The sequence below is a fragment of the Typha latifolia genome, chromosome 15 (assembly GCF_019914945.1).
Source record: "Typha latifolia isolate L0001 chromosome 15, TyphaL0001v2, whole genome shotgun sequence".
In the NCBI taxonomy this organism is placed as follows: domain Eukaryota; kingdom Viridiplantae; phylum Streptophyta; class Magnoliopsida; order Poales; family Typhaceae; genus Typha; species Typha latifolia.
In genome coordinates, this window is record NC_133100.1 from 483050 (window position 1) to 510907 (window position 27858).

At 36.9% G+C, this 27858-nt stretch overlaps 3 protein-coding genes and 1 long non-coding RNA gene across 6 annotated transcripts; 1 reads left to right on the forward strand and 3 right to left on the reverse strand.

Annotated features, from left to right (window-relative positions):
• Positions 1 to 3454: 3454 nt before the first annotated feature.
• On the reverse strand, positions 3455 to 6194 carry LOC140802114 (TPD1 protein homolog 1-like). The gene is made up of 4 exons (XM_073157549.1): positions 6109 to 6194; positions 5404 to 5610; positions 4993 to 5076; positions 3455 to 4245 (listed from the first exon to the last, which is right to left on the reverse strand). Exons 2-4 carry the CDS (start codon positions 5495 to 5497, stop codon positions 3896 to 3898), a joined length of 528 nt encoding a protein of 175 aa, XP_073013650.1. The 5' UTR covers positions 5498 to 5610; positions 6109 to 6194; the 3' UTR covers positions 3455 to 3895.
• A 3709-nt stretch (positions 6195 to 9903) lies between these two features.
• On the reverse strand, positions 9904 to 12990 carry LOC140802270 (omega-hydroxypalmitate O-feruloyl transferase-like). The gene is made up of 3 exons (XM_073157736.1): positions 12896 to 12990; positions 12360 to 12809; positions 9904 to 10975 (listed from the first exon to the last, which is right to left on the reverse strand). Exons 1-3 carry the CDS (start codon positions 12896 to 12898, stop codon positions 10118 to 10120), a joined length of 1311 nt encoding a protein of 436 aa, XP_073013837.1. The 5' UTR covers positions 12899 to 12990; the 3' UTR covers positions 9904 to 10117.
• Positions 12991 to 14063: 1073 nt separating this feature from the next.
• Positions 14064 to 17598, reverse strand: LOC140802271 (uncharacterized). 3 transcript variants are annotated; one of them, XR_012111614.1, is made up of 5 exons: positions 17345 to 17598; positions 17165 to 17264; positions 16371 to 16444; positions 15544 to 15626; positions 14064 to 14466 (listed from the first exon to the last, which is right to left on the reverse strand). It is a non-coding gene; the product is annotated as an uncharacterized lncRNA (long non-coding RNA). The 3 variants fall into 3 exon arrangements; XR_012111616.1 differs by having other exon boundaries at positions 14067 to 14402; XR_012111615.1 differs by having other exon boundaries at positions 14398 to 14416.
• Positions 17599 to 18656: 1058 nt separating this feature from the next.
• Positions 18657 to 26332, forward strand: LOC140801785 (uncharacterized). Its single transcript, XM_073157066.1, has 10 exons — positions 18657 to 19012; positions 19088 to 19260; positions 20298 to 20456; positions 21083 to 21232; positions 22349 to 22492; positions 22682 to 22838; positions 24075 to 24247; positions 25109 to 25164; positions 25721 to 25823; positions 26012 to 26332. Exons 1-10 carry the CDS (start codon positions 18790 to 18792, stop codon positions 26099 to 26101), a joined length of 1428 nt encoding a protein of 475 aa, XP_073013167.1. The 5' UTR covers positions 18657 to 18789; the 3' UTR covers positions 26102 to 26332.
• Positions 26333 to 27858: the final 1526 nt, after the last annotated feature.

The following is a 27858-nucleotide window of genomic DNA, read 5'->3' on the forward strand; positions in this document are numbered from 1 at the left end:
TTTGGAAGGGCCTTTTTGTGATTGGTTCTGTTTTGTCTCTGATTTCAGATATATATCCAACTATGTTTTAGTTTCATTACATTTGGTGTGGATTCAACATTTTAACATATTAAAATAACAAATATGTTTGATAAAGAGATAATATCAAAATCTTAGCTAATCAATTGGGCAATGGGTTGGGCAAGTTAGACCAATTGGGTGGGCCAAGAAATAGGTTGCATTGGAGTGATTGTGAATACTAATGTTCAGAATTTGGACTTTCCTAAAAGCCTTGAGAACTTAACTCTGTATTTGGCCCAAGTGATCAAATCAGCTAACCTAATAGATAAAACAGAGCAAAAAGAGCAGGAAGGTGGCTTTCAAAAAAGTTCAAATGTTCAAATCTGCATTCATAGACTTGCTCTAATTGCTCTGTCAATTTGCCGACTATTCTAAAAGCTTAAGTATGAACAAAAAGACGGTTGACATCATATTTAATTATGTTTATGATCTCCTCTCTAAAAACTAATAGAAAACTATGATTTTAATCCTTCATCCTCTTGATTCTTGCACAGGAAGTAACATCCTAACACATGAGAAACTAGATAAACAAATAGGTAGCCTTCTTATGGTAGAGACAGTTAAAAGTTGCACCACAAAGTATATGGTAAAATATAGTCTATGGAGACTCTAAAGCAAGATGTTTCCATCTTGTTCATATTGCATCCACCAATCAACCCTTTTTTGCCTGATGGTTTCTATGCCACATTCCATTGGTTGCAAAAGAAAGACAAACAATCTGAGCCAATTGAAGTGAGAGATTGTGTTTGCTTGCTTCTAATGGCAAACGTGTTTCTAAGAGGACAAAAGCCCTAACTTCAACTTTAAAAACTCCAAATTCCTTACCCTAAAAGATGTCACCAACCCACTATTCTCCTTTCCGAAAGATTTCAAAAGCATCCTGTTTAAATAACACTCTTTGTCGGATTAATCCAAGTAAGCCCCAAATGAAGTAATCATGAAATAATTAAAGATTAATTGAACTTTAACTCATAATAGTTTGGCTCAAATTCTATAAACTCTTCAATATATTTTAAGCTTAATCACTTAACTCCTATGTGGTCTTAAAGTATAACCGTCATTTTGTTCGTCATATTTGATTAAACACAGACTAAATTTAAAGATTATCATTAGATCCAAAGTTATGGAGGAAACTTTCTAACGCTCATCTCTAATGAGTATCTATAAATTCAGCTTCTAATTTGATTAAATATTATGAAAAGCCTAATTGATGAACTAATTAAGTGCTTAAATTAATGGGGTAATTCTTAGTATCAAATACTCAAAACTATTAGTCACACAGAGTAATAGAAGCTAAAAGAAAGGTTAGCAAATAATTCATTTAATCTTCTTGACTGTAGTTTAGAATTATACAATACAATAAGAAAGACAGATCGAGAAGAAACACCATTAGAATATGTGACAAAAGGAAGGCATTAATAAATGGATAGAGAGATGGAAACCAAGTGGAGGAGTGGTTGGGAAGGTTAATGTGAAAGCCGCAAAGCTTATAGTGGGATCTTATTTTAGGGCAAGACAAGATGTGGGGCTTAATTGGATATCAAAAGCTTGGCATTAGGGTCCAAAATTGAACATCTTTAACCACCCTACTCATGATAATTGTCTGCTCCTCCTACCAATTTGTCAACTTCTTCATTGATTAAATAATAATCCATGTAAAGTGTTCCACTTTGTGTTGTGCAATGGATTAAAAAAGCACCATGATCTGAAGACGCAACAATGCCATTATTTTATCTAACATGTGATACATAGATAATGTGTACTTCTTTCATCTTAGATGAGATGAAATTTGAATTTTCTAGATAGGCTATATGCTAAGTGGAGTTAGGGATATCAATTTAAGTGCTCTTTTATTTCTTTTTCTTAAATTCTTTTTGCATTTTTGCGTATTGAGTGATGACTAAATAGCACATTATATAGAAGAATAAAAACATAAGAAATCACCGTTACACTACTAAAAGCCTAACAACTAAGATACTAGTCGACTTCCTACAGACCAATCTGGGCAACATATTAATTACATGCATACGATGACACAAAATCTATCCTCTCAAATTTTATGCCTCATGTGGCGGCCGGTGCGAATCATTTTCTCTTTGGTACATTTTTAATTAAGCAGAATGCCATTCTTTTGCTAATTTTAAAGTGAAAAATATTTACAAACAATGTAATACGATAGCAAATTAGACAATTAATACACTCTGTTGTAGCTATATGTAAAGCAGATTTCTACACTTTAACCTTTAAAAAAATTTAAAAAATAAAAATAAAAAAAAATAGTGCAATAAATGCTGGACCGCAACCGGCAAGGGAATCATATAGTAAGACAGTTTAGATAGTTCGAGGGGCAAAATTGTAATATGGCATATTGCCTTTTGGGCTCATGGGATGGGATCTTGGGAGTGGCGCAAAGTATACATGCTTTCGTCCGTCCAGTGGGCACCGATGAAGGATTGGGCCAAGCCGTGTTATCTACTCTACTAGAATCATGACACGTCTCATAAAGTTACTAACTTTACTATTGGGTATAAATGTTAATTAAAAAAAGGGCTAGATGTCCCTTTTTTCTTCTATTGTGCATGTAAAGAGGAGACATGACTCTTGCTTCGTTTCCAATGTATTCAATCATGGAGTCGGTTGTTTTATATATTATCAAAGGGTGGGGGGGGTAGAGATGGCAATAGGGTACAACATCAACTACTGCTCATCTCATGGTACAAAGCTACACTGGAATAAAATGACAGAAGCACAATGTAGAGGGAATATAAAGGAGAGGGGAAAATAAATCACAATGTAGAGTGATTCCTTTTCCTCAGAAAAATGTTGATGAAGTCAACCATCTAAGAGCAACAAGAAACTGTGAAATTTCACCATACCTGCTGATGATCCGGAATCCGGAATTAAGGCAAGATCGAAGCCAGAGAATGCAAGCGGTGGCTGCCAACTACCGACATAAAGTACATCACATTAGGGAAACAAAAAAAGGTCACAGGGTTCTTCATCTGGGCAAAGTAGATTGAATGCTTAACTACCCAATTTATATAAAGTGGGCCAAAAAAGTCTTCCTTGGTTGCTCACGGCCCGAAATGCTCCACCAAAAAGTCGACATCTATTAATTCTCCCTGCGGAACAAGCATATCCCACAAACTTCTCGGGTCTAGAGAAGGGCCTAACTACTACTTACTAATCCACCGCAGAGGTGAGAGCCCACACAAATTAAAGTGCAAGACAGGTACTACTACTATGTAAAATTAATTAGGTAACTGCGACCTCTACACGTGTGAAAGGTCCTTGTCGCTATTGCTTGTGGGCAATTAAAAATTTAAATCACTAAATTATTAAAAAGTATACACAAAATAACAAACTTAGAGAGAGAGAGAGAGAGAGAAGCACATTAATAAGTAATTCGAGGGTATAAATGTAAAAGAAATACTACTCAATACGCATCGAGAGTACATTCAGGTTATATACATGCAAAAAGACGCCTCATTTAATGAGCGCCCAGAAGACACATGCATGAAATGGACCAAGCTACAGCGACGACGACGACAACAACAACCCATCTGTAAAGTGGTGTATGGTATATATGGTAGCTATCACAAGAAAGTATATTATAGAGAGAGGAAAAGGAGAGAGAATTGGAGTACGAGAGAATGACATTCCCATCGCTCGACCAAAAATTAGCTGTCTTTTATATACACGTGACCCTGTCCCCATCGCATAAATCCCTCGTTAACTACAGTTAGCAACGCATCCCCCGCGTTAATCCCACGTGAGAAAGCAAAGGGAGAATAAGAGATAGGGAGAGAGACAGCGAGAGGAGGGGTATATGGTATTAGGGGGAAGAAGGGAGGCAGGTGGCGGAGGAGACGGAGAGGGGGTATTTGAAGGAGTTGGCGTACTGGAAGGAGAGGGAGGAGCCGTTGGGGATCGGGCGGCCGTCGTTGAGGAGGCAGTCGTCGTAGCGGAGGCGGCGGAAGATGCGGGGGTTGATCAGCCGCGCCGAGCTGAACCACCCGCAGCTCAGGTGGATATGCGCGATGGAGCACCCGCGCACGCATACGTTGAGCACCTCCACCGTGTACGTCGGGATCCCGTTCGGGAGGGGCGTCGTGGCGCCCTGGTAGACCACGATGTCGTCCTTGCTGCACTCGTCCCCCACCCGATCCGTCTCCGCCGCCGGACCTATTATATATCATTTACAATCAAATCTTATTAAATAATCCCGATAAATATTAAAAACAGATCAAATTAAATACCGATAAGGAAAGGTTGTTTCAAGCCCCAATTGCAGGAATTCGCTACATCGCTCACTAAGCAGCCTCCAAATCTTACCTAAGGGCGCCGCGTACCCCGATTGTAGTGAATTCCTACACCTACTATAGTAAATTTCAAAGGACAATAGAGATGCCAAAGAGAAAAGGTTTAAACGGGACGGGACGGGACAAAACACCCTTTTCGACAAGAACCCTACCGGTTGGTTCTATTCGACTATTCCGATCCTTTGTATTTAGCACAATTATCTTAACTATTCACTAATCTTACAGGGCGGTGATCGTAAGCAAGTTTGGCGTCTCGCACCGAAAAGGACGTGTGATAGAGAGAGAGAGAACCATGAACAAGTGATCCTTTTCCTATAATTACCGCATGCGCGTCGTACTTCTGGCCACTGGCCAGGTCGTTCCGGCGCAGAGGTCGTGGTGTCGTGGGGGTGATCGTACCGAGTCGGATCAGCCACTGCCCACTGGGCCCCAGGAGCACCTCCCTCCTCCTGTTCCTCTTAACGGAGGCGGGGGACCATCGACCAGTGAGAATATTAAGGGAACAAATAACGGCTTGTGGGCCGATCCAATGACAGGAGATGTCCCACGACATGATCCTGACCGTTTGATTGGAATGAGAGAGATTAGGAGATGGAAATGGATCTCGTACCTTCTTGGAGAAGCTTCCGGTGGTAAACGCCGACGGAACGGGATTCTTGTGATACGGGCCGACCGAGTTGCGGCAGATGAAGACCTGGAATAAAGAAACAAATTGAACGGATTATTCCACTTCTATTCCCTTCTTTTATCCGCTTCTAGTCGTCGTCTACCCACATGAATAAGGACAAATAAAGGAAATTTCTCTAATATTAAATCGAAAAAGTTTTGGTAAATTTGTGATGGGTCGTCGTGTTCGGCAAAGAGAAGCAAGATATAACAAAAAAAAATACCAATATTATTAAAAAAAAACGACAAACAACTGGTAGTGGGATTACTTCTAAAGTAATTTTCCGGGGAGAGAGAGAGAGAGAGAGAGAGAGAGAGAGAGAGAGAGAAGTGAGAAGACTAATGAGAAGAAGACCTGGTACGATGTAAAAGCCGAGCACCGAAAGCGCAACTACGGTAACCGCCGCCGCCATGGCCGCTAATATGCTTTGCCTGGATAGAGATCTCATCGTAGAAGTCGGAATCCGAAACCCTGAGCCTATATCCGCGAAGGTACCGCAGTACGAGCTCGTGGACACCCTAGATCTCCCGGACGATATCGAACCCTCGAGAGAAGCAACAACTGCAGCGAAAACGAGCAAGAGATCACGAGTTAGATCGAGAGGAAGAGCATGGGGAGCGTAATAAATAGCGGAGAGGCTTTGACTCAGAGATCCTCGATCCCCACGCCGGATCACAAAAGCGGCATCGAGTCGACCGGGTCTGATCCACCCCACGCATAGGAGCCGCCGAAAAAGGCAAATCCGAGTTCCTCATCGATCGAGGCGGGAAGTGGAGCGGAGCAAACCCCCCTCGACCCTTCCTCGGGAACCGTGAGGCGCCTCACGAGTACAATCTACGCCGTGGACTTGTCGTCAACTCCTCGAACAGCATCGAGAGTCGCGCTAGGATTTCCAAACTTACCCAGCTATGGAGAAAGCTCGGAAGAGCACGAGAATGGCAAACCCCGGTACGGATCTGGTCGGCTCGATCTCACGAGCTCAGATTCGTGAAGGGATGTGAAGGAAAAACGGAAGGGTTCGGAAGCGATCTAGAGTTCGTTGAAGAGAGACAAGCATACCTGGAAGAGGAGACCGGAGGTCGAGATGAGATGTCTCTCTCTCTCTCTCTCTCTCTCTCTCTCTCTCTCTACTTGGGTTTTGGAATGGAATTTGAAGCGTAAGTGGGAGAGACGCTGTTACAAGATGGGGTATATATAGCTATGTTCCGGGTTTGGCTTAGTAGGTTATTTACTAGAATGCCCCCGCGGGAAACTAGCAAGGCGTGGAGAAACTGAAGCAGAGAGAAGCGCCGGTTACCGAGAAGAAAGGAGTCTTATCCCCTATTAGAACGGCCTTGAAGTTGATAACTATTACGGTTTCACCATAAAGCAGGCCGCCGAGGATCCGAGGGAAGCGAGAGTGACACGTGTTATGTGGACGGGTTGGATGGCGGCGATCTCTCTCCGGTCTCATGATGGGTTCGGATTGGCACGTGCGGTTGGGTGTCACAGCCGCCATCCAGGCGCACGTGAGTTCGCTAAATAGAGGAACTTGTAACTATTTTCTACCATTAAATTTTATGTTTAGTAGCATCAACTATATTAATTATGGAAAGAATCATAGATGCGAGAGGTTCGTATTAAAGAGAGAAGAGGTAAAAGTATGTGGGATCTGGATTAGGGAAATATTAATTGGAAGATAAATTTATAATTAATGCAAATGAAGGCTAGATTATGCGAATCTAATCAATTTTGGATCAAATTTAATTGGCAAAAACTTGGATAACCCCCTCTTAAATTGTGTTTCTTGATCCAAAACTTGTAATTGTAATTTTAGTGGGCATTGCTTTCTTTATTTATGCCTAGTAGTATTAACTGGAGGTGGGAGGAAAGTATTTGGGATCCGGATTAGGGAAATGTTAAGTGCCAAATAAGTATAACTAGATAGATTTGAATTTAAAATCAATACAAATGAACTGGACTATAGATTATGCAAATCTACTAAGTTTCAAATCAGATCTAGTTGTCAAAAAATTGCAGTTTTAGTAGCTAGCTGGAGAGACGATAGATAGTGCTTAACTTTTTTGTTCGAATACGGATATTAGACGGATAGCAAAATTACGACTTTTTTTTTTGGGAGAATTAACACAAAGTATTAATAGTTAAAAATAATTTTTTTTCATATGAAATACATATAAATTTAGCAAAATTAATATCTATAAATAATATATAATACATTATTAGTAACAATATCAATATTCACTATTTAAATAAACAAGCTAAAATTTATAAATTATTAAAAAAATATAAGTTAGTGGATATCTATATACATATCCAAAAAATTATACCAACCCATATCCAAAAAATTTACCTGTTTCCAAATCTGTATCTGAATTGGTTAGAAACTTTTTATTTGAATCCGATCCAAATTGAGTCGGATAGCGAATTGGGTCGAATTAACTTTTACCTGTTTTCGGCCCCTAATGGCGGCATTATATTTATTTGCCACTTATTCTTTTCCTAAAAGAGCCAAATATACTTTTGTCTCTTCTCTGTCTAATATAAATAGTTAATAGATTTGAATTTGAAACTTAATGCAGAAGAACTAGACTATTTCTTATTAGAAATCTATAGACAAGTTCATTTCATTCAAACCATTACACAAATCTAGATCACAATCGGTCCATTCTCTACAACATTTGTTCTGAATAGCTAGATCGGCAAGGTTGTGGCCTATCGAGATGTTTTTTCTGCTCGAATAGAGAACCTTGATAGAGGATAACTTGGTTGATAGTCTGTTGCATTCCTAGATGATATATGAAATTTGCCAATCCATGGGCTCCCATCTGTTTGGTTGCTGCATTCACTACTATTAAACAGTAATTAAAGATCACTTCGGACTGTTCATCTAGATCCATGAGTTCTTTGATGCATAGGAGCAGTGCGTGTGCTTCTCCAACCAGTGAGTTATCACAGCAAGCTAAGAAGACGCTTTTGTACCTTCCCTTATAGCCATGGAAGCTAGACTAATAAATATGTTTGTAATAGTGCTTGCGGTTTTTGCTGGGAAGAGGTGCTGGACTAGTTCATTGAACCACCTCGCTTCCTGCTTAGTAATTAGATCTTCCACTCTAGAGATGTTGTCCTAGAGCTGAATCTTGCTGAGGTCGTAAGTTGGCAACCAAGGGTCTTTTGAGATGGAAACTGAACTTCCATTCTCAATCTCATACTTGATCATTCTCCCTAGATTACTGCAGGATTGGAAGATTGAGCTCCACGTCCAAGAGACCGCTCCAATGCCTTGTCACTGAGATGCTTAGTCCAGATGCTGTCTTTATCCATAATGAAGCGTCGTGCGAGCTTTATGATCAAAGCCTTGTTAACGAGATGCATGCGTTGGATTCCTAGGCCTCCATTCTTCATTGGGCGACATATTGAACTCCACCTCCTAACGTAAAAGTTCTTATTTGCGGATGAACAGCACTAGAAGTCACGCATGAGGGAGTCGTAGTATGCTTGACATGGAGTAAATCGGGATGCTACTAAGTGCTTCTTTGATAAGAACCATTCTTCTGGCGTGAGATAGATGTCTTACTTGCCATCCAGCCAAGAGCTTCTTGGGCTTGTCCAAGATAAACAGATAGGCCTTGCACTTAGAGCATGGGAGAATTAGAGGATTCCCAAGATACTTATCACCTCCCTCCAAGAGTTTGACACGAAGAGTTGCAATTACCTGGCTTTTCCTATTGGAATCAACTCTGGAACTAAAAAATATGGCTAACTTATCATAGTAGATGGCCTGACTAGAAACTTGGCAGTAAAAAATCAGTAGTTGCTCTCAGATTTGTAGCATCACAAAGGGTAGAGCTACTGGAAAGAAGTAGATCATCGGCAACAGAACTCTGCACGGTCAAAGTTTTAGCTCTCAACCGGCAGGTTGAGTTGGAAGACGTTTAGAGTAAAGAGGTCATGACTATAAGACTATTTTTGTGTTTCATTCTCAAAGGACAAAGGGAATGTGTTTTGACTAACCTCAATAAGTTCCAAGCCTTCGAGAGAGTAGCTTTCATTCCTCCGACATTAAATGGTTTGCCCGTCAAGAGTTCTCCCGTTAGACAGAGGTTGGAATTTTGGCTTAATACGGTGTTGTCGGCCATTATGGGGGATAGACTCCTCCATGTCATTGCCTTGGAGCATCTCCGAGAATTTTTGGAGAAGTTTTGTTTCATCGTTCACGGAGAGGAAAGGTGGTGCTCTAGTTGGGGAGGTTAGAGGTAGTGGCCGAGAGCTTGTTAAGTCTAGGGGAGTGTGACAAAGTGAGGTGAGGTTTTGATGAGAGAAATGGTGAACTTCTTTAGAGTTTGTGGGCTGGAGAAAGAGGGTATAACCTCATGAAAAACCCTAATAGAGTTAGGCGGAGACTTTAAAGTTATCTTAGCTAACTATTACTTCTAGTTAGAATATGCAAATATAGTCAATTTCGAATCATATTTAATTGCCAAAAAAATTTATGCCTCTCGTAAAATTGTCTATCTTGATCCAAAGGTTGTGATTACTGTTCTAGTCAGTACTCATAGAGAAAGTGTGGAGAGTCTTGAGAGAATAAAAGTACAATGGAAAATAATTTTCTCTATTGTAAATTAAATATTTAAGAGATAAAGAAAGATAGAGAAAAATAAAAATTGCAAACGTATCCATTTCACTAAAAAGAAAAAGGTACATTGTAAAGATTACTTTTTAGGATTACTTGTGAATCTTTTTATTTTCTTTTCTGTGAATTGCGTGATACTGCTGCTTTGGATCGATTTGCCTCAACTCTTTAGTTTGTTCATGGACACTTTCAGCAATGATAATAAAAGCAAAACGTAAAAATAATTTTGATAATTTCTCCACAATTTTATGTATTTTTGAATCCAAATACACATTATCCAAGAATAAAGCACAGATACAACAAATTTTAATTAGCAGCTAAACGCTGCATTTAGGTAAATATTATAAGTGCATAACCAATAAACACCCTTAACAGCATCATACAACACATAGATAATAACATATATAATAATTTAATAGTTAAGTCATAATTAATGACTCATATCTCCTCCATAATCTCTTGAAACCTGACCATAGCTGAGCTGGGCAAACCCAGCAGCACGTTGGTCCTCCTCGTCTCCTTCCCGTCGGCCAAGAACAACACCACCTCCTTCTCCGGCAGCGTCACCGGCCCCGCCTGGGTCGGCGTCCCCCAGCCGAAGTCGGTCGCGTGGAACGCCAGCCGTGACCACGTCGTGATCAGCAGCGTCGACGCCAGCGACGGCCGCGCGCGCGTCGTCTCGAAGTAGTCGATCGCAGACCGCATATACTCGTCCGTCACCATCCTCACCGACTCTCTCACGAGCCCGACGGCGAACGAGAGCGGCTTCTCGAGGAGCTCGCCGGCGTCGCAGATGCAGTTGGTTAGTACGATCCCGTTTCCGAAGTAGCCGTTGGGGAGTGGGGGATTAAACTTGGCGCGACCGTCGACGGCGAAGAGGAGCTTCGTCTTTTGGTTATGGCTTAGCTTCAGAGATTGAGTTCGAGCTCGCCAGATGAAGCCGGAGAGCACTTCGAAGGAAGTGAAGGTGGTGGGTGCGTCAGCCATGGCCTTGGACTTGAGGTGGAGGAGCTTGGATTGGTCGAAGGAGAAGGCGCGGTAGAGGAGCTCTTCTTTGTAGAGGGCGGCGGCCTCGGAGACGTCGGGGATCTCGGCGAACTCGTGGTGGGGGGAGGAGATGGAAGGAGGGACGCGGGAGCGGAGGAGGGAGCGGTCGAGGAAGGGAGGGACGGAGAGGGGGAGGCCGCGGGCCGTCTCCGCCCACGAGTTGACGAACTCCATCGCGCCGATGCCGTCGAACATGCAGTGGTTCATCCCAAGGCCCAGGGTGAAGCCGCCGCAAGTAAACCTTGTCACCTGTAAATTATTTTTTTAATATTTTCAACCACATATTTTGCCCATATTACCATAACATCCTATAATATATATATATATATATATATATTATATGCTACTTTTATATAATTAACTACTGAAAACCTTTAAAATATTATAATTGCCCCCACCTTACTTTCATATGGTTTAGACTAATATAAAACCATTCATTTTTCAATTCAAACTTAATAGAAAAATAAATATATAATATTAATAATCTTCTTGTTTGAGGAAATTTTAATAATCTAATTATGATAATTAGATAATAAAAGAAAAGTAGAAGAGGTTGAAAGTATATTTTATTTTAAATATGGGTAGAAGATTTATAGTGATATTATGTAAAAATTAACCACAATGCGATAAAGTGATATAAGTAAAAGTTTAGAACATCATTTAATTTCAGGCATAAACACATGAGAATTATTTGAAATTTACCCACAATCTTAATAAAGTTTCCATTATTCTACATCATATGGATATGAATATTTATTATTTGACTCGTCTATTTTCAAAACAAATAGGCTTACGTATTAAATAATAGGAATTGATACTATTATACTCATACTTTATCTTTAATTTGGACTCATCCACTCTATTAAATCATATGAGAATACTTTTACTATTTTAAAAAGATTACTCTGTTACATAACAACTTTAAATCTACTTGAATAATTATATCTTATATAGTCCTAATTAATTAAATCTTGACTTGGAAAGCAGTTGCTTTAGGTAAGCAAACCTACCTAAAACCCTAACAAAGCCAACTACTTCGTTGATGTGGATTGATTAAAGAGTCCAATATGTGAGACTTAGATCCCAATATGTTAGTTTTTTTTGTCACCTGACAAAAGGGATACTAAAGATAAAAATCTACGAGACGAACTAATTACAAATTACTTCAAAAAATATATATATTTTCTTACATAGGATTTTACATAATTGTCAAAACCTTCAAAGTACCATCATTTTGTGCACTTTTAAAAATGTAAGTCCATTAGTTAAATATAATTAATCATGATTAAAACACAACTTAAATGTAAAAAAGTTATTAATAAATATTTTACACTATTAAACTTAAATAATGAGATATTTTCGTTATTTACATGTATTAATTAACTTCAATAATAATTAGTTAGGAATATTTTATTTAAAAATTAATTATAATAACAATTCTGATACTTAAAAAAAATAGCAGCAATTATGTAAATATCCTGAGAATAAAAGCACACAATTTGCTCCTTATATTATAAAAAAATAGTATAATATTTTAAACCGTTCGATTGTATACTTTATTCTTTAGGTGTGTGAGTGATATTAAGCCATAGTTAGGGTCAAAAATAAGAGAAAAGAATCTACAACACCATACCTGAACCACCAGAGGAGGTATCTCCAAGATGTTCTTAGCTCCGGGAACGTTGTACACAAGCTTGCCGAGAGTGGCCGGGTCCGGCTTTGCGATATCTCCAATGACCGCCATACCGCAGTCGGCCTCCGCCTCGACGAACACTGCCCCCTCCCCCGTGCAGTCGACGATCAGCTTCCCCTCCGCGCTTATCGTGAGCCGGCCGGCGAGCGGATAGTAGCGCACGAGAACCTTCGACAAGGCCTCCTTGATCACCTCAACAGCAGTCTCATTCCCCTTGCCCTCTTCTTTGAAGCAGTACACGGTTTGAACTACGACTGCAATGTTTTGATCCAAGTTGGATAGGAAGTACAAACCCTTCTTTGTCTCCTCAGCTGGGGCTACAAGACTCGGCTCTCCTTGCTTCACAATGAGTTCCTTCTCCAGGAGGGAAGCTTCCTTGAGCTCTGCAATCTTTAAACACCAAAGAGATAGTGTTAGTACATTGACATTAACATGAGGGAGGTTAGGAATTTTGAGATATGACTAAGTAAGAGTACCATTTTGATGGCTAAGGATTATTACAGATGAGAGAGAGAGAGAGAGAGAGAGAGAGAGAAGGGATGAATGAGATGAGATATGTTTTATGTTGGGCTTGGGAGGATGGCTTATTTATATGATGCAGAAATGGAGGAGTTCTTTTCTTAACTGAGTTGGTTTAACTAACTGAAAAGTGGAAAGGTTTGATACCCTCCAGTGAATGGAAACATCCAGTGGTAATAAGATTTGTTAGCTATGTGAAATGGAACACTAGATTAACATTGGAGTTCTCCAGTCACTGGAGAGAATATTAAGGCAAGGGTGAAAGGGATATAGGGGTTGTTGTGTGGTAGGAAAAACAGTTAGGCCAACCAAAGCTACTGATGCAAGTTAGATAATTATAATTTTTATATAGAGAGACAGAGAGAGAGATAGAAAGGCAAAGTAGGAGACAAATGGAATTTTCCCATAGGAGTTTTGCACCCGTCTTGTGTCATTTAGTTGGGGGTTGGTCACTGCCATGGAACTAAAAAACCTTTATACTGGCTTAGGATACTTCCTACTTTTCAGAGCCTCTTTTATGGATTACATCCGGATATCTTAAAAGGCTCCCTTAACTTGTGAAATAAGCAAATTAAAGAGAAATTTGTTTCTAATAATTAAACAAAAATCTTATCTCAATATTAGCTTACTTACTCATACCTACTTCTCTCACATTTCCTTCAGTCAAATATTTTTATATTTATTAACTATTATTTTATCTTTAAAAAGAACATCATTTTAATAAACTATTATTTTAATTATTCTTTTCATCTCTTTTTACTCTTGTATTCTCTCAGCTCTCCTTACCAAAGGGTATTTTAATTATTTACTAAAATATATTTATTTTTTATATTACATCAAGTGAAATAATTATATCACTATACTGTTTAACAACAAAACAACATAATATAATATAACTCGTGCACCACTATAATAATATAATTTTCTAAGGTTAGGAAGCACAGTTAGCAGATTGTCTGCCATTGATAGTTACAATTCCATTAAAAATACATGTGGCATACAAACATGATTTGTTAAATAAGATTCTGATCTAACAATAAAGATCTTTGCGTCTCTTTGCATCTCTCTCTTCGTTAAATTTTTGTCTACCAACAAATATTTTTGGAGTAGTTGATTAATTGACAGCTTACGAAGAAGTACCATATTTCATATTTAATTGTTGAGCAATGCTATACTCTTCTGTAAATAGTGCTCACATTGTTAAAAGAAGCTCATAATATATGAATATATCTGAATTCAAAAACCAGATTGAGACACCATTAAGTACCCACTTCCTTTTCAAATGAAAAATAAGAATAATACTCCATTCTTTTTATCCAAGCAAGAATCTAAAAGGAAAGAAAAGAGGTAGTCTAAATTAGAGACATGGGCTTTCTTAATTTTTCGAATTTACTCTTGTATAAATGCATCTATAGAAGTAACCAAGACAGCAGAGAACATATTACTTGGCTCACTTTCCCCCAACTGTTAACCAGAATCTCACATGCAAAAAATGGGAAAAATTAATTGAAGAGAGCACCAAATAATCCTGGTAAAAAGACAACAAGGCTCACATGCTATGCCAAATATATCACATGCAAGGAAAATATCTATGTTATAATTACGATTAATTACTACTCCAATCCAATATATCGCATGCTTTCCAATGTACATCCTGTGTTAAATCTAGCCATTTTCTATGCTACATTCGCTGTTAAGTTAATTGCCATCTACTGTAGAAGCTTAAAGTAAAATATAAAACGTTTATCTGTTAAATAGAATATTTCTATCCATTTACAATTCATACCTAGCCTATTGAAACGTCACAGGGATTAGAAAATAAAAGAAATAAAACCAATGTTTTCTGTTAACCAAAGCTTAAATAAAAGAGAATTTGACATCCATCTGTTTACTAAAGTATAAAATTTATATCTATTTAATTCATACTGACATAAAATATCTGAGCCATACATGGAGAGAGATTAGACTATAATAAACAAAACAACCGCTATAACTTGAGCCTAAGCTAGTTTAAGCTTTTAAGGTAACTTATAAATATTCCCACAGGCAATGATGAGAAATAATAATCAATCACAAAAGAGAAAGAAAAAAGGGATGAGAAATTACACTTTATACCCGTGTGATTTGATACAATTTTAATTTACCATCATATTTTAAAATTAAGCATTTAACTCCTTTATGTTTCAGACCAAGTTGCAACTATTAGTCAACCATAAATTGAGACATTAAAGTTTTAATTACCCCCACAAAAACATAATCTAATTTAAAGATAGTAAGGGTTGTTTGGTCATTTAGCTAAAAACTTGTCTTTCTTCCGGTGTTAATTTATCCCGCAGCATACATTCATATTAGTATTAAATCACAAGCAAAGAACAGCCTTCTTTTGGAGGTAATTTTAACAACAGATGTCAAATGAGCAAATTTAGATTTCTACTGTCCATGGAAAGAATAGGTTACTATTTAGTAAAATTAATGCAAACATGTCCCCTTCTCATTTTATGTTGAACTACATATAGAGAGATAACAAAGATTCATATTAATAGTTATAATGCTTCATATAATGCAGCAAAAACGTGACAAGTGCAAAAGAGTCATTGACTTGTACCTTCGTTGTCTTCAGTTGTTATCCAAACTCCATCATGGTGTCATCCTCATCTTCCTTCGTAATATTTCCTTGTATTTCCCCTGCTGCAGTTTGAAGCTTGAATTAATTGCTATATTCAGCTCTTCTCATGTTATATAGCTTCAACATACTTGATCCATCCAACGAGCATATATGTGCATTCATTATATTTGTAAAGACTGTAGGTTTATTTGTTGATGAGCTTATTTCTGCAGCTCTGCTTGCGGCAAAATTTCATGCTTGAGTGAGACTATACTTGCCTCGGAATCATAAGCATTGTTTTGATTGATTATTGTTTTAATTTATATAGCGACTTATTGCTTCTCTCCTGATATCTCCAGTTTTTCATTCTTTTTTTCCTAATATGTCCTGATCATCTCACATTGGTAAATCCAAACAGAGACGACCCTTTGGATGTTGTTTCACTTATCACTAGTGTTTCCTTGCAAATTTCTAGTAAAAGCAGATAAATTTGGTAAGAGAAGGTACTGAAAAAGAAAGAGTTCGTCGAAAAGAAACACACAAGCAAAATTAAGCCAAGTGATTTAGCAGTCATACTGCACAGAAGATAGTAAGAACATTCTTTAATCCATATGAAATCATTTAATTTCAAATAAACTGACATATAAAGATCCAATCATGTAAATTCCCAAACACATGAGTCAATAGTATCTTTATGAAATAAACATATCAGGGAGAAGAGGCAAAAATTACTTATGCCATTTGGTTTAATGCAGTTGAATAATATATACGAAAGATTCACTCTGAACACGGTAGTGGAGAGGAAATCACTAGACCGAGATTCAAACCTTAATTTGCTTTCCGGAAAGCTACTCTTCTGATGCTAAGTGATTAGTCTTGCAGGTCTTGCATTTTCTGTTGCCTGCAAAGAAATCATCAAATGACACGTGAAAGGATCATAAAAAGTTTAAAATTAATGGTCATAGATAACTAGTTAAATTTTAAGAAAAGGCATCTCATTAATAGAAGTACAAGACTTTCAAACTGTTCGTCAATACAGCATTTGTAGTATCAGATGGAGATTCCAAGTTTCCAACAATTCCATTATTATAGCTGAGATTCATAATACAGCTTGCAAATAATAAAATTTTGAGTTATCACCAGTCAACCTTCTTGGTTCTCGTGTTCACTTCAGGTATGTCAAGAAGAACACAGAAAGACAGCAAAGTTTCTTTAAAACAATTATCAAGGTTCAAAAAAAAATTTCTCCTCTTTTTTTTTTCCCTGCAGAAGATACAGGACTAGGAAATTTTGAAGCCGCCTTAATACCAGTAATTTTCCTTCATGCAGATATGCAATCACATTCCAAAATTAAAACCCCTGTAGATGTTATATATCAATTTGAAAAGATACAACTCTCAAGTGGTACAGTTATAAGGTAAGGTGGATAACAAGAATAAGAATGGATAAATCATGGCACATTATTACCACCCCAAACAAAACCAGAGAACTCCAATGTTTCCCTATTCAAAGATTGTATCATAATAATAATAATAATAATAATAATAATAATAATAATAATAAGGATTGCGCCTTTCATTCTTACTTTCAGGATACTAATCTAAATCGGCCATAAGCTTACCTCATTCTTACTTTCAGGATCCTGGAACCAAGTTGAAGGACATCCCAAATGGTATCCCTCTGTGCCTTCTTCGTTCTACACGTGTTCTTTGATTTGAAGCCTAGCAAAGATACAGACATTTAGGAATGTGATTGGATATCTACAAACCCTTAAAAAGGATCAAGAAACGGAACACTCCACCTGCTCGATCGTTAGAGCCTTCGATGCCGGTCTCCGATGAATCAGTGGGAAGTAGCGATCGGTGAGCTTCCGGTCCCTCTTAGACCTATTCCAGTTGGATCTCCTCCTCTTTGTCGATTTCTCTCGAGGATTCCTTCTCGCCTCGGGGCTCCTTCTGAGCTCTTGCTTGTTGGATTCACTTATCGCGGTCTAGGGTTTGGTGTGCGAGGAAGAGGAAAGAGAGCAAGGAGGAAGTCGAGGTCGATGGATTGGCGGGTCACATAAAAAACGAGGTGGAAGAGGGCGGGAAAAATACAAGGGGATTAAGAATACAACTAACAGCTCGGGTAATCGGGTCGGGTTAAGTCAAATCAACACGTACATGATCTGTTTACTAACCCGTTAGACTATTAAACAATAAACATGAACATAATTCATTTAAATATATTGCATGGTTCATAAATATGTTACGTTGCCACATTAGTAATTCAAATTTTAAATAAATTTATTCATATTATAAATAAATTATTTGAGTGATAGATTGAATATCAGAATCACACACAATTGAGTTATGAATAGAATGAATAAGGTAATAAATATAAATAATACTCGTTAAATAATTGAATTAGACTCGGCAACCAATTAACTATATTAAATCTAAATTTGTTTATAAAGGTTTCATATTCATGCTAAATTATCTGGTTGAGTAAAATATTAGAACGTGATTTTTCTTCTAGGCTAGGTTGATTTGTGCAAGTCTGTACGTTGGCACGTATAAGTTGTGTGTATTTAATAGCTTCAGTTCAAATGTAAATATAAGGCCAGCACTATACGTGAACATACATGATCAAAGCTATTAGATATGTGTGACGATATGTTGACATAAATTTGACAATTCATTTAGATGAACCCACGGGAGATCAGGAGATCAGTTCCGAGAAAATTCCAACTCAAAAAATTGCCACCTGATATCATATTTCAACAGAGTGATTTAGAAATACAGTGATGATTAAGAATATTATAACCATAAAAATAACTATTAAATAATTTTTTGCGAGAAGGAGAATAACTAATTGTATTTAAAATAACAAAAAGTAGGGGTTAGAAAGTATACTAAAATATGTCATTGTTATTTCTGAACTTTTGCAACTTAATTATATTTTATTTTTTATTTATTATAGTAGACTATAGTATGTCCTGTATATACAAATTTATGAGCATTTTATTATAACAAAATACTATATATATATATATATATTCAATTTTATATATTAATTAGAATATTAATAAATTAAAAACAATTAAATTGCAAAAACGCATGTAGTTAATTCTTGCCTTCTTTCCCACCTAAAGAAATATCCAAATAGAAAGAAGACCATCTCCCTCTCGTCTCCCTCGTCGGCTGCTCACCAGGCTACTCTCTCTCTCTCTCTCTCTCCCTCCGCGACGAGCAAAAGAAGGAAACGATGGCGGACAAGATCCCGAGTCCAGCGCCGACTTCTCGCGTCCTCCTCCTCCATAACGCCGTAATCGTCACCATGGACCCGATCTCTCGGGTCTTCCTGGATGGTGCCCTCGTCGTAGTCGGCGATCGCATCGAAGCCATCGGCCAATCCCCCCGGATCCTCGCCGATTTCTCCCACCTCGCTGACGAAGTCCTCGACCTCCACGGTCACTTCGTTCTCCCAGGTATCCCCCATCGTAAGCTCCTTTTTTTTTCCTCTCATAATTTATAATACTTTCTGAGAAAATGGGATTTTATAGGGTTTGTGAACACGCACGTGCACACATCACAGCAGCTGGCGAGGGGGATTGCTGACGACGTTGACCTGATGACGTGGCTGCACGAGCGGATATGGCCGTACGAGTCGAACATGACGGAGGAGGACTCATACCTCTCCACGCTGCTGTGTGGGATCGAGCTCATCCGATCCGGAGTGAGTAGGCTTGTTCTTCAATCTTCTTGCCGAAACGATTTATGAACTGTTTCTTTTTTCCTCTGGAAAGTTCCTTAAATTGCTGAAAGTTATAATCTTGAAGAATGAAGCATGTCGGTGAGTGAGATTATCTTCTCATTTTTATGAATATGGGGCATGTATTAGTTCTACCATTAGCTAATCGAGACTCCAAAATTGTTGAGTTAATCAAGTGAAAAGGGTTAATTTAGAGCTTTTCGGTTAGAGATTGGTCCCAAAGGTTGTGTCAAACCCTCTTTTATTGGATCAGGATTCAGGAGTAACCCTCTCCCCAGTAAAATGCTTCTTTAGTTCAATTGATGATCTAGCTATTAATGGGTTGCTTAATATTAGAAAAAGTCAATTCTGAATTCTTGACTACACATTTTATCTGCACACTTGAAGTGTTTTTTTCCTTTTCTTACATAGGCTACTTACCCTCTGATGAGTTTAGATTTTAGAATCATCATTTGGAATGTTTTATGAATTGGGTCTCTCTTTTGCTAAATTTGTGAAGTTAAAATTTTGCAGCAGTGCACTAATGTTCCTATTTTTTATGAATTGGGTGTTTATGAATTTTGTCGAGTACATATCAATTAGATCAAAGCTTCTTTCACTCAATTGATGATCTAGGAATCTGTGGAGATATGCTAAACTTTAGAAAGTCTAGTCTTGATTGTACATCTTTAGGCATCCATTATGTAAATTCTTGTTCTATTGATGCCCTAATACTAATAACTTATTTGGCTATATTACAGTCAGATATCACTGTATACTTATTACATGTGAAATGCATAAAGCAGTTAATTTTGGTTGCCCATTTCCTATAAGATTAGCAGTTTTCCATTTTATTTTCAATTGTGTTATTTGCTAACTGGAGCATTTTTTTTGTCACCTATAATTTATTAGGTTAGTGATATTTTTCAGAAAAGAGAATTATGTTTCTTACATTTCATTTCAGCTTGGAGAACATTGCTAGAATTGCATCAAGTAATTATATGTCCTGACCTCTTTTTCAGGTAACATGTTTTGCAGAAGCAGGAGGGCAGCATGTTGCAGGTATGGCAAGAGCAGTGCACTTATTGGGCTTACGAGCATGCTTGACACAATCGACTATGGACTCTGGTGATGGTTTACCTCCTAATTGGAGCACACACTCGACTGATCATTGTATTCAGGTCATTTTTTGCCGCTTACCTATTTTCCTTTTTATAAACTCACTTTGTTTGCTTTAAGTTCCTGCTTTACTGTGGTTCCTATGATACATCAAATAAGCATATGTTCTCTTGATTATTTTCTGATTCATTTACCATTGAAAATTTTAAATGGGAACAGAATGATGTACAGGTTCTGCCCAGCTTGATTACTGCCTTACACTTTGACAACGTAGATTGTTATGTCCATCTCATCGCCTGACAATTGACATGTCTCCTTTTATAATGATACTTGGTTCTTAACTGTTCCAGTTCTGACAAATTGTTTGTAGTTATTTTATGGCATGGATTAACTGGCATCGGCCTGTACTAAGCCAAATTAGTTGATGAGGTTTGTTAACTGAAGAGGGTTAAGTGGAGCTTTCCAAAGCCATGGTTATTGTAAGTTTGTTACTAATACAACTGTTGACATTTATAGAAAACTTCTACATGACTGCTGTTTCTTCTTTCATTATAATAGAATATAGGAAAGGATGTCAGTTATATATATATATATATATATATATATATATATCCCCTATATGTCCATCTTTTTAACAGTAAGTTTAGTCCACTGCCTGCTGATCATGGTGCATTATATAGTATTACAGTCTCAGAAAGAACTTTACAAGAAGCATCATAACACAGCTGATGGGCGTATCAGAATATGGTTTGGGTTGAGACAGATAATGAATGCAACTGATCAGTTGCTACTTGAAACAAGAGATGTAGCAGAAGAACTCAATACAGGCATCCACATGGTAAGATATCCATATGCTGTTTTAACTTTCAAAAGCTTTAGTCATGATCAATATCTTCTTAAGTCATCTGTTTCTACTGCTTAAATCATAACATTGCATCACAAAGCTTTTCGTGAGAAGTCCATTCTGCAATTCCTCCTTACTTTGGCATGTGATATACACCTTTTTTTTTTTACTAGACAAAAGGGAACAATTCATTGGTTTTCTAGGTTTTGTACTCAGAAATGTTTTCACTTTTTTTAAATTTTTAATCCCTCCTTATTGTCTCAATGTGAGACCTTTGTATTAGGTGTGGCTTTCCCTGAATGAAATACTCCATAGTCCATACAAGGATAGTAATAATTATCAATATTAGCTATGTAGCACCTAGCATTAGTTTTATTATTACAATAGCTGCCCTTAATTTCTAGGCAGTAAAAATTGTACTAACTTAGAAAAGGAAAGATTAAAAGCTCATATCTAAGTAGTCCTTCAAACTCATCCTTAACCAAGAGCTCTACTTCTTTTGAAGCACATTAAACTTATATAAGAAGTTTTTCAGAGATCCTAGCTTTCCTTTTGGTTCTGGAATATTGAAGTAAAATTTCATCTGAAGAATGGCTTTTGTCATTGAGGTACTAATATACTATTATATTCATTATAGCATAAAAGATATATTATTTTATCATATTAGCTATTGGCTTATGACCATCAAGTTGGACGGCAATCTTTATATTCTTCTGAACTCTGTTCTTTTGATGGCATGGCTTTCTTTAGGGCTGGAGAGTCATTTTAAGTTTACTCCACTGCATTTAATATCTTGCTCCATTAAAATTCTCATGTTGCTGAAATACTATCAGTGTCAAGTGTGGATGTTCTGTTTAATATTTCAATGAAACACGGCTTCTGCCTCTTCAAGTAAATGCTTGATTTGAAGAGTTTAATAACTTATTTTTTTCTCTTTTTTTTTCTCAGTCATAGAATAGAGCTTGCTATATTGATATTAAAGATCTGACTTAGAGTTATTCAATGTTCATTTACTTCATATTTGCCCAGCAAATTTGATTATGCTTAACTTTGTAATAAATAATAATTATGAAAGGTGAACTTTGTGATTACTTATTCCATATTGTGCAGCACATTGCAGAAATCCCGTATGAAAATGAACTTGTAAAAAGTAGAAAAGAAGTTGACCATGGTACGGTGACATACTTGGAGAAAATAAGCTTTCTAAAGAGCAATTTGTTGGCTGCCCATTCTGTTTGGCTGAATGATGCTGAGGTGGGCATAATTTTCAGCGAATATTACTTTCTTCTAATTTTTATATACATATTTTTTTTAAACTATATAAAATGTTATAATAACTCACCAATTACTCTAAAAGTTTAAACTGATAGAGAACAATGATTTATTCCTTTCTACTCTAGCAAGCTGAAAAGTTGATATTTGTCTGTTCATTTGATCTTGCAGATAGGTTTCTTTTCAAAGGCCGGCGTCAAGGTTTCTCATTGCCCTGCATCTGCAATGCGCATGCTGGGATTTGCTCCTGTAAAGGAAATGCTTGAGGCTGGTGTTTGTGTCTCCCTTGGTACAGATGGAGCACCAAGCAATAACCGGATGAGCATTGGTCTGTTCCAAATCTTTAAATTACTCTGATGAGCATGATCATCTTTGTAGAATCTTAACATCAATTCTTAAAATATGAACATAATTACATAAATACCGAGTCTTTGGCATTACTTACTAGTGTTGGGCGATTGAGTACATTCAACCCTTTCTTTTATTTTGAGCGTGTTATTTTTCAAGAAATGTGGCACTGAAACTGTTAGATATGTGCTTTTATTTAGTCTCATGGCTTCATTGTTCACAGGAGCTCGTATGCATAAAATTTCACTTATTAAGCCATTACTCCAAGTTTCTATAATTTGGTTTTTGCTTGATTAAGTTGGACTTTCAATGTACTTTTGGATCTTGTCAGGTGATCTTATGGGTTTGGATTTCCTATCTTGAGTTCAATTAGTATGTGGACCTTTTACTTTAAATATGCATCATATTGTGAGTCTACAAGTCACTAGGATTTCTTTTTTCCTACATAGATCTCGGTACTTTTTTCCTACAAGTTATAGGTTTTGCTTGATTAAGTTGGACTTTCAAGTTTCAATGTACTTTTGGATCTTGTCAGGTAATCTTATGGGTTTGGATTTCCTATCGAGTTCAATTCAAATTGTGGGCCTTTTACTTTAAATATGCAACAGATTGTGAAAGTCTACAAGTCACTAGGATTTCTTTTTTCCTACGTAGATCTCGGTGGAAATCTGTCTGTAATTATTACTTTGGAGTTTGGATCAAAGGACTTGTTTGGCATCATATCCTATTTTGCCACAATTTCAACTTCAAAACATGGTATCCCAGGCTGAAAGTTTGCTTAGTTGCCATTTGTCCAATTTATAACAGTTTTCCTTTTGATATCAATTTAACATAAAAATCAAATGCATGGCATTAGTCTTAGTTCCCAAGACCAGACTTGCAATGGAAAATTGTTTAGACAACTTGAACTTAAATTCATTTTTAACAAATTGATCCTTAGTGCTGCTAAATGTAATTAAGAAAATGGACTTAAACACAATAATACAAGGCCTATTTTATTTTTACGTTATTCCCATAATTTGGGAAATAAGTTTTTCTTTGACTTTCAAAAACTATGGAGTAGGAATGTTACAAGTGGGGGTTTGAATCTGCTGCATAAAGTGACAATCATTCTTAACACAAATATTGTGCTGTCCTCTGTATCATCGTATAGTTTGTCCATGAGCTATTTTCAATATTCTACAACATAATAATCTTCAGGCCTCTGAATATACAGTTGACGAGATGTATCTAGCTTCCCTTATTAACAAAGGGCGGGAGGCATACATTAGTGGAACAACCAATCCAACTGCTGTTCCTTCTGAAGTGGTACTAAAGATGGCAACAATAAATGGCGCAAAATCAGTTCTATGGGACAATGAAATAGGATCTCTTGAGATTGGAAAAAAGGTCAGGTTATTCACCATGTCTTCCCAATGATTGATGTCATGACTGCTGATATATCATCTAATCATGAACTGTTTATCTGACAACAAAATAGGATCTCTTGAGATTGAAAAAAGGGTAGGTTATTCACCGTGTTTTCCCAATAGTTGATGCCATCACTACTTATATATCATCTAATCATGAATTATTTTCTGTACTTTTGGTAGAATGAAATGGGTGTTTGAGGATGTTTTAACCATGCGAAAATATTTTTGGCTCTTTAAGTGAACTTCAATATAAACAAAACACAACGGAGATTAATTAGAAACTGAAATAGCAAGAGTTATCTTGAGCTTTCTGATAAAGTAAGTTATGGAGTTTCTAGAAGCAGATCTTTACCTATTAATTTTCCATTGACTGTAATGATGTCATGGTTGTTGACTTCTCTGCATGTCTATTGTCTGCTTTTTTCTTCAAGAAAGAAAATTGACGTAATGATTGTGTTTCTACTTTCTACCTCATGCATTAGCCAGTAGTTTGTTTGTCCTTCAAAATCACTTTGTTATGCTTCATTGCTTCCATCATCATTTTGTATATCAAGTGTTACTCTACTTTACTATTTGATTTACCTAAGATTGTTTTATTTTTATGTTTCTTAAGTAGTATACCCATGGTTGAGACACCTAGATAGTTCCCCACTTGAGAAGTTTGGATTTCAACATCTCTCAATGATGGTTTATGGCTTTAATGGCATGCCGTAGGTTTCCACTCTCTCTCTCTCCCTCAAAAAGGAAAAAAAGGATAATAATAACATGTTGTGCTTCAAAGTGTTGTCATCATGCTTATGCCCTATTGACTGTTTGATGAAATTTTCCCTCTTTGCAGGCTGACATTATTATTGTGAATCCTTTTACATGGACCATGGTTCCTTTACATGACTGGTATGTATTATAAATGTAGACCTCTCATTTCTCTTCCAGTCTTTAGATTGTCATAGTAATTTTATAATGCTTTTAGTTCTAATCACATCTAGTAGCGAAAGATAAATTGACATGGTATTCATCTGTAAAGTGCTTTTGATATAAATGAACATGTAAGATTTAAATGTTGCATCAAGGTTTTGAACCAGCAAAAGGAGATGCTAACTTTGCAATACTTCTTGATATTACTTTGTGTTGAGATTCCAGTTATTATGGTTCTAATTTAATGCCCCATATTGTTCTATGTTGTTTAGGCATGATCTGATCCCACATTGCTTGTAGGCAAATTTATTGAGATAAATTTGGATGTAAAATATTGGAAAAGCATTGAAACATATGTTTTGGGGTATTAAGATACTCCCTTTTCCTACTGAAAATGAAAAAGGAATTTCAAGAAATCATCACTATTTGGACATTCATCAATTTATATCCAATGCAATATTGGGCATTCATCATACAGATTTAATAAATTATGAGGAGATTAACTGGGAAACTAATATTCAGTTGTTTGATGCAGTATTTCAAGCCTTGTTTACTGCATGCGGACAGAGAATATTGACTCTGTCATGTGCAATGGTCAATGGATTATGAAGGATAAGAAGATCTTGAACGTAGATGAGGTAATATAACCCTGATTTTATTTGTTATTCAACTGAATTTAAGCCTCTCATTTTTTCTACAAAGCATACACATTGTTCTTCCACCTATGTACTATGCTGTCCCTTATTTGCACGCACACTCTTGCTGCCTTTCAAAACATCTACACTGAATTCATGATATGATTTTCTCCCCCCCCCCCCCCCTGCAGGAAGAGATCATTATGTTGGCAAAGCGAGAAGCAAGCAACCTTCTCAAGAGAGCAGGCATTACTCTTCCAAAACGAATGAATTATGTATAACTCTCTCTTCCATGTTAGTTTCTTTGCGCAGGTTCTGCTTTCCTGTTTATATTGCTTGTATTTTCTCCATTTCAATATGGTGATGCATTCACATTTCACCGCTATGGAGTGTACATTACCTGCATATGAATTGTATCTCTCGTAAATAAAGATATGTTTTCATCATAATTTCGAAGTTTGTAAAAGATACTATGGCTATAGCAGACCTCATTATCGTTTGGGTCATGATAATTTAGGGCCTCCGCAAATTAATTTTATATTCTCAGTTTATTTGAATTTAATTTTTTTCTTCTTTTTGAGAAACAATTCTAACTCTTTTACTCTTCAAAGAAGTAACTTCAAATTCTTGCTTTTCTGGGTGGGCTTGTCACTTTCACTCGAGTTGCAGCATTTCTCCACAGGCGGCCCTAGCAGAGCCCTCTTCTGGGGTTTGGCCTTTTTCCCCCTTGTCGCCTTTGACGGCTTGTCTCCTCTACCTCTAGTGGGTGCTGCTTCCCTCCTTTCTTTCTCTTCCTCCCTCTTCTCTTTCTTCTGTTACTATTCACCTCATATATTTTCCCTCATTTGTGTTGTTGTCGTTGCCCCCGTCAAGTGACGTGGTATTCGCCCAATCCTTTTCTCGGCCTTTGTGTCGCCACAGTCTAAGTCGAGGGCTGTGGATCTCGTTGGTCCTGTTATCTATCCATTCGCACTAGTCGTAAGGCCTGTCCTTGACTCGCCCACACCTTGTTATCTCCATTGTTGCGCCTCGACTCGATTTACCTTGCCTCACCTAGCTTTTAGCTCCTTGTGTTGGGCTAACTTTTTTTAGAATCAACTAGGCAGATCTTTGCTCCCGTTTGTTTTCTTTCTTCTTTGTTTGCTCGTTTTGTTCTTGGATTCACGAGTCTAAACAGAATGACGTATCGGGTGTTTTGTTAAATTCATTGGGCTCTGTCACCGATGTGCATGAATCCTTGTCTAAGCTTGCTCCTTAGTTAGATGCTTAGCTTCTCAAAACTCATGATGTTCTACATATAGTGTTACGATTAACCAAACTGAGAAGCTTACTTCTAGAGCGTTATATCCTCTGCTTCTATTATGCTCGAGTATTTGTTTTGATACTTGGGTTAATTATTGTTCGGTCTGTAATGTAGTCTAGTGTAGATTATGGCTCTTGTCCTATTTATTTTTTTATCTTTGTATTAAATTGTAATCGGTTGATTGAAATGAATAATACAATAAGTCTATAGATTTTCTTTAAAAAAAAAATTTCTTTCTTGTTTATTTTCCTTCATGCAACTTTTTCACGGTATAGCATGTGAGCAGTTAACTTTAAATTCTTCCTTTCTTTAGTTGATTTTCGGATTGTATCCAAATGAGTGAATTATGAACTAATTATTTATCTGAATACGTGACTTTGACTTTGAGTCCACGTGGATGCCATGTAGGTACTTTAAGGAGAATTGATTTTATTCAATAAAAATTACTAACTCAGTTTAGGATTTTTGATGCCCTTAGCTAAAATTAAAGTATTCTTAGGACCTGCTCTAATTCAGCAACTTATGCACTACTAAATAATGAGTACTTAAAATTACTCGGAGAAAGTAATTTATATTAAATAAAATTATACTTAAAATCGTTCACAGATAAAGTGATTTAAATTAAATAAAATTTCTAACTCAATCAGTAATTTTTAGATAGATATATATATATATATATATATATATATATATATATATATATATATATATATATATATATATATATATGTGTCA

Bases quoted from the DNA above. Each gene is read 5' to 3' on its own strand.
- LOC140802114 (XM_073157549.1), bottom strand. From the start codon at position 5,497: ATGAGATCTCTATCCAGGCAAAGCATATTAGCGGCCATGGCGGCGGCG. The intron at 5,077-5,403 runs GTCTTCTTCTCA...TCTTTATTCCAG, and splicing joins CGGCTTTTACATCGTACCAG to GTCTTCATCTGCCGCAACTC. The intron at 4,246-4,992 runs GTACGAGATCCA...GATATATAATAG, and splicing joins CCGGAAGCTTCTCCAAGAAG to GTCCGGCGGCGGAGACGGAT.
- LOC140802270 (XM_073157736.1), bottom strand. The intron at 10,976-12,359 runs GTATGGTGTTGT...AATAATTTACAG, and splicing joins TACCTCCTCTGGTGGTTCAG to GTGACAAGGTTTACTTGCGG.
- LOC140801785 (XM_073157066.1), top strand. From the start codon at position 18,790: ATGGCGGACAAGATCCCGAGTCCAGCGCCGACTTCTCGCGTCCTCCTC. The intron at 21,233-22,348 runs GTAAGATATCCA...CATATTGTGCAG, and splicing joins TCAATACAGGCATCCACATG to CACATTGCAGAAATCCCGTA. The intron at 24,248-25,108 runs GTCAGGTTATTC...CCCTCTTTGCAG, and splicing joins CTCTTGAGATTGGAAAAAAG to GCTGACATTATTATTGTGAA.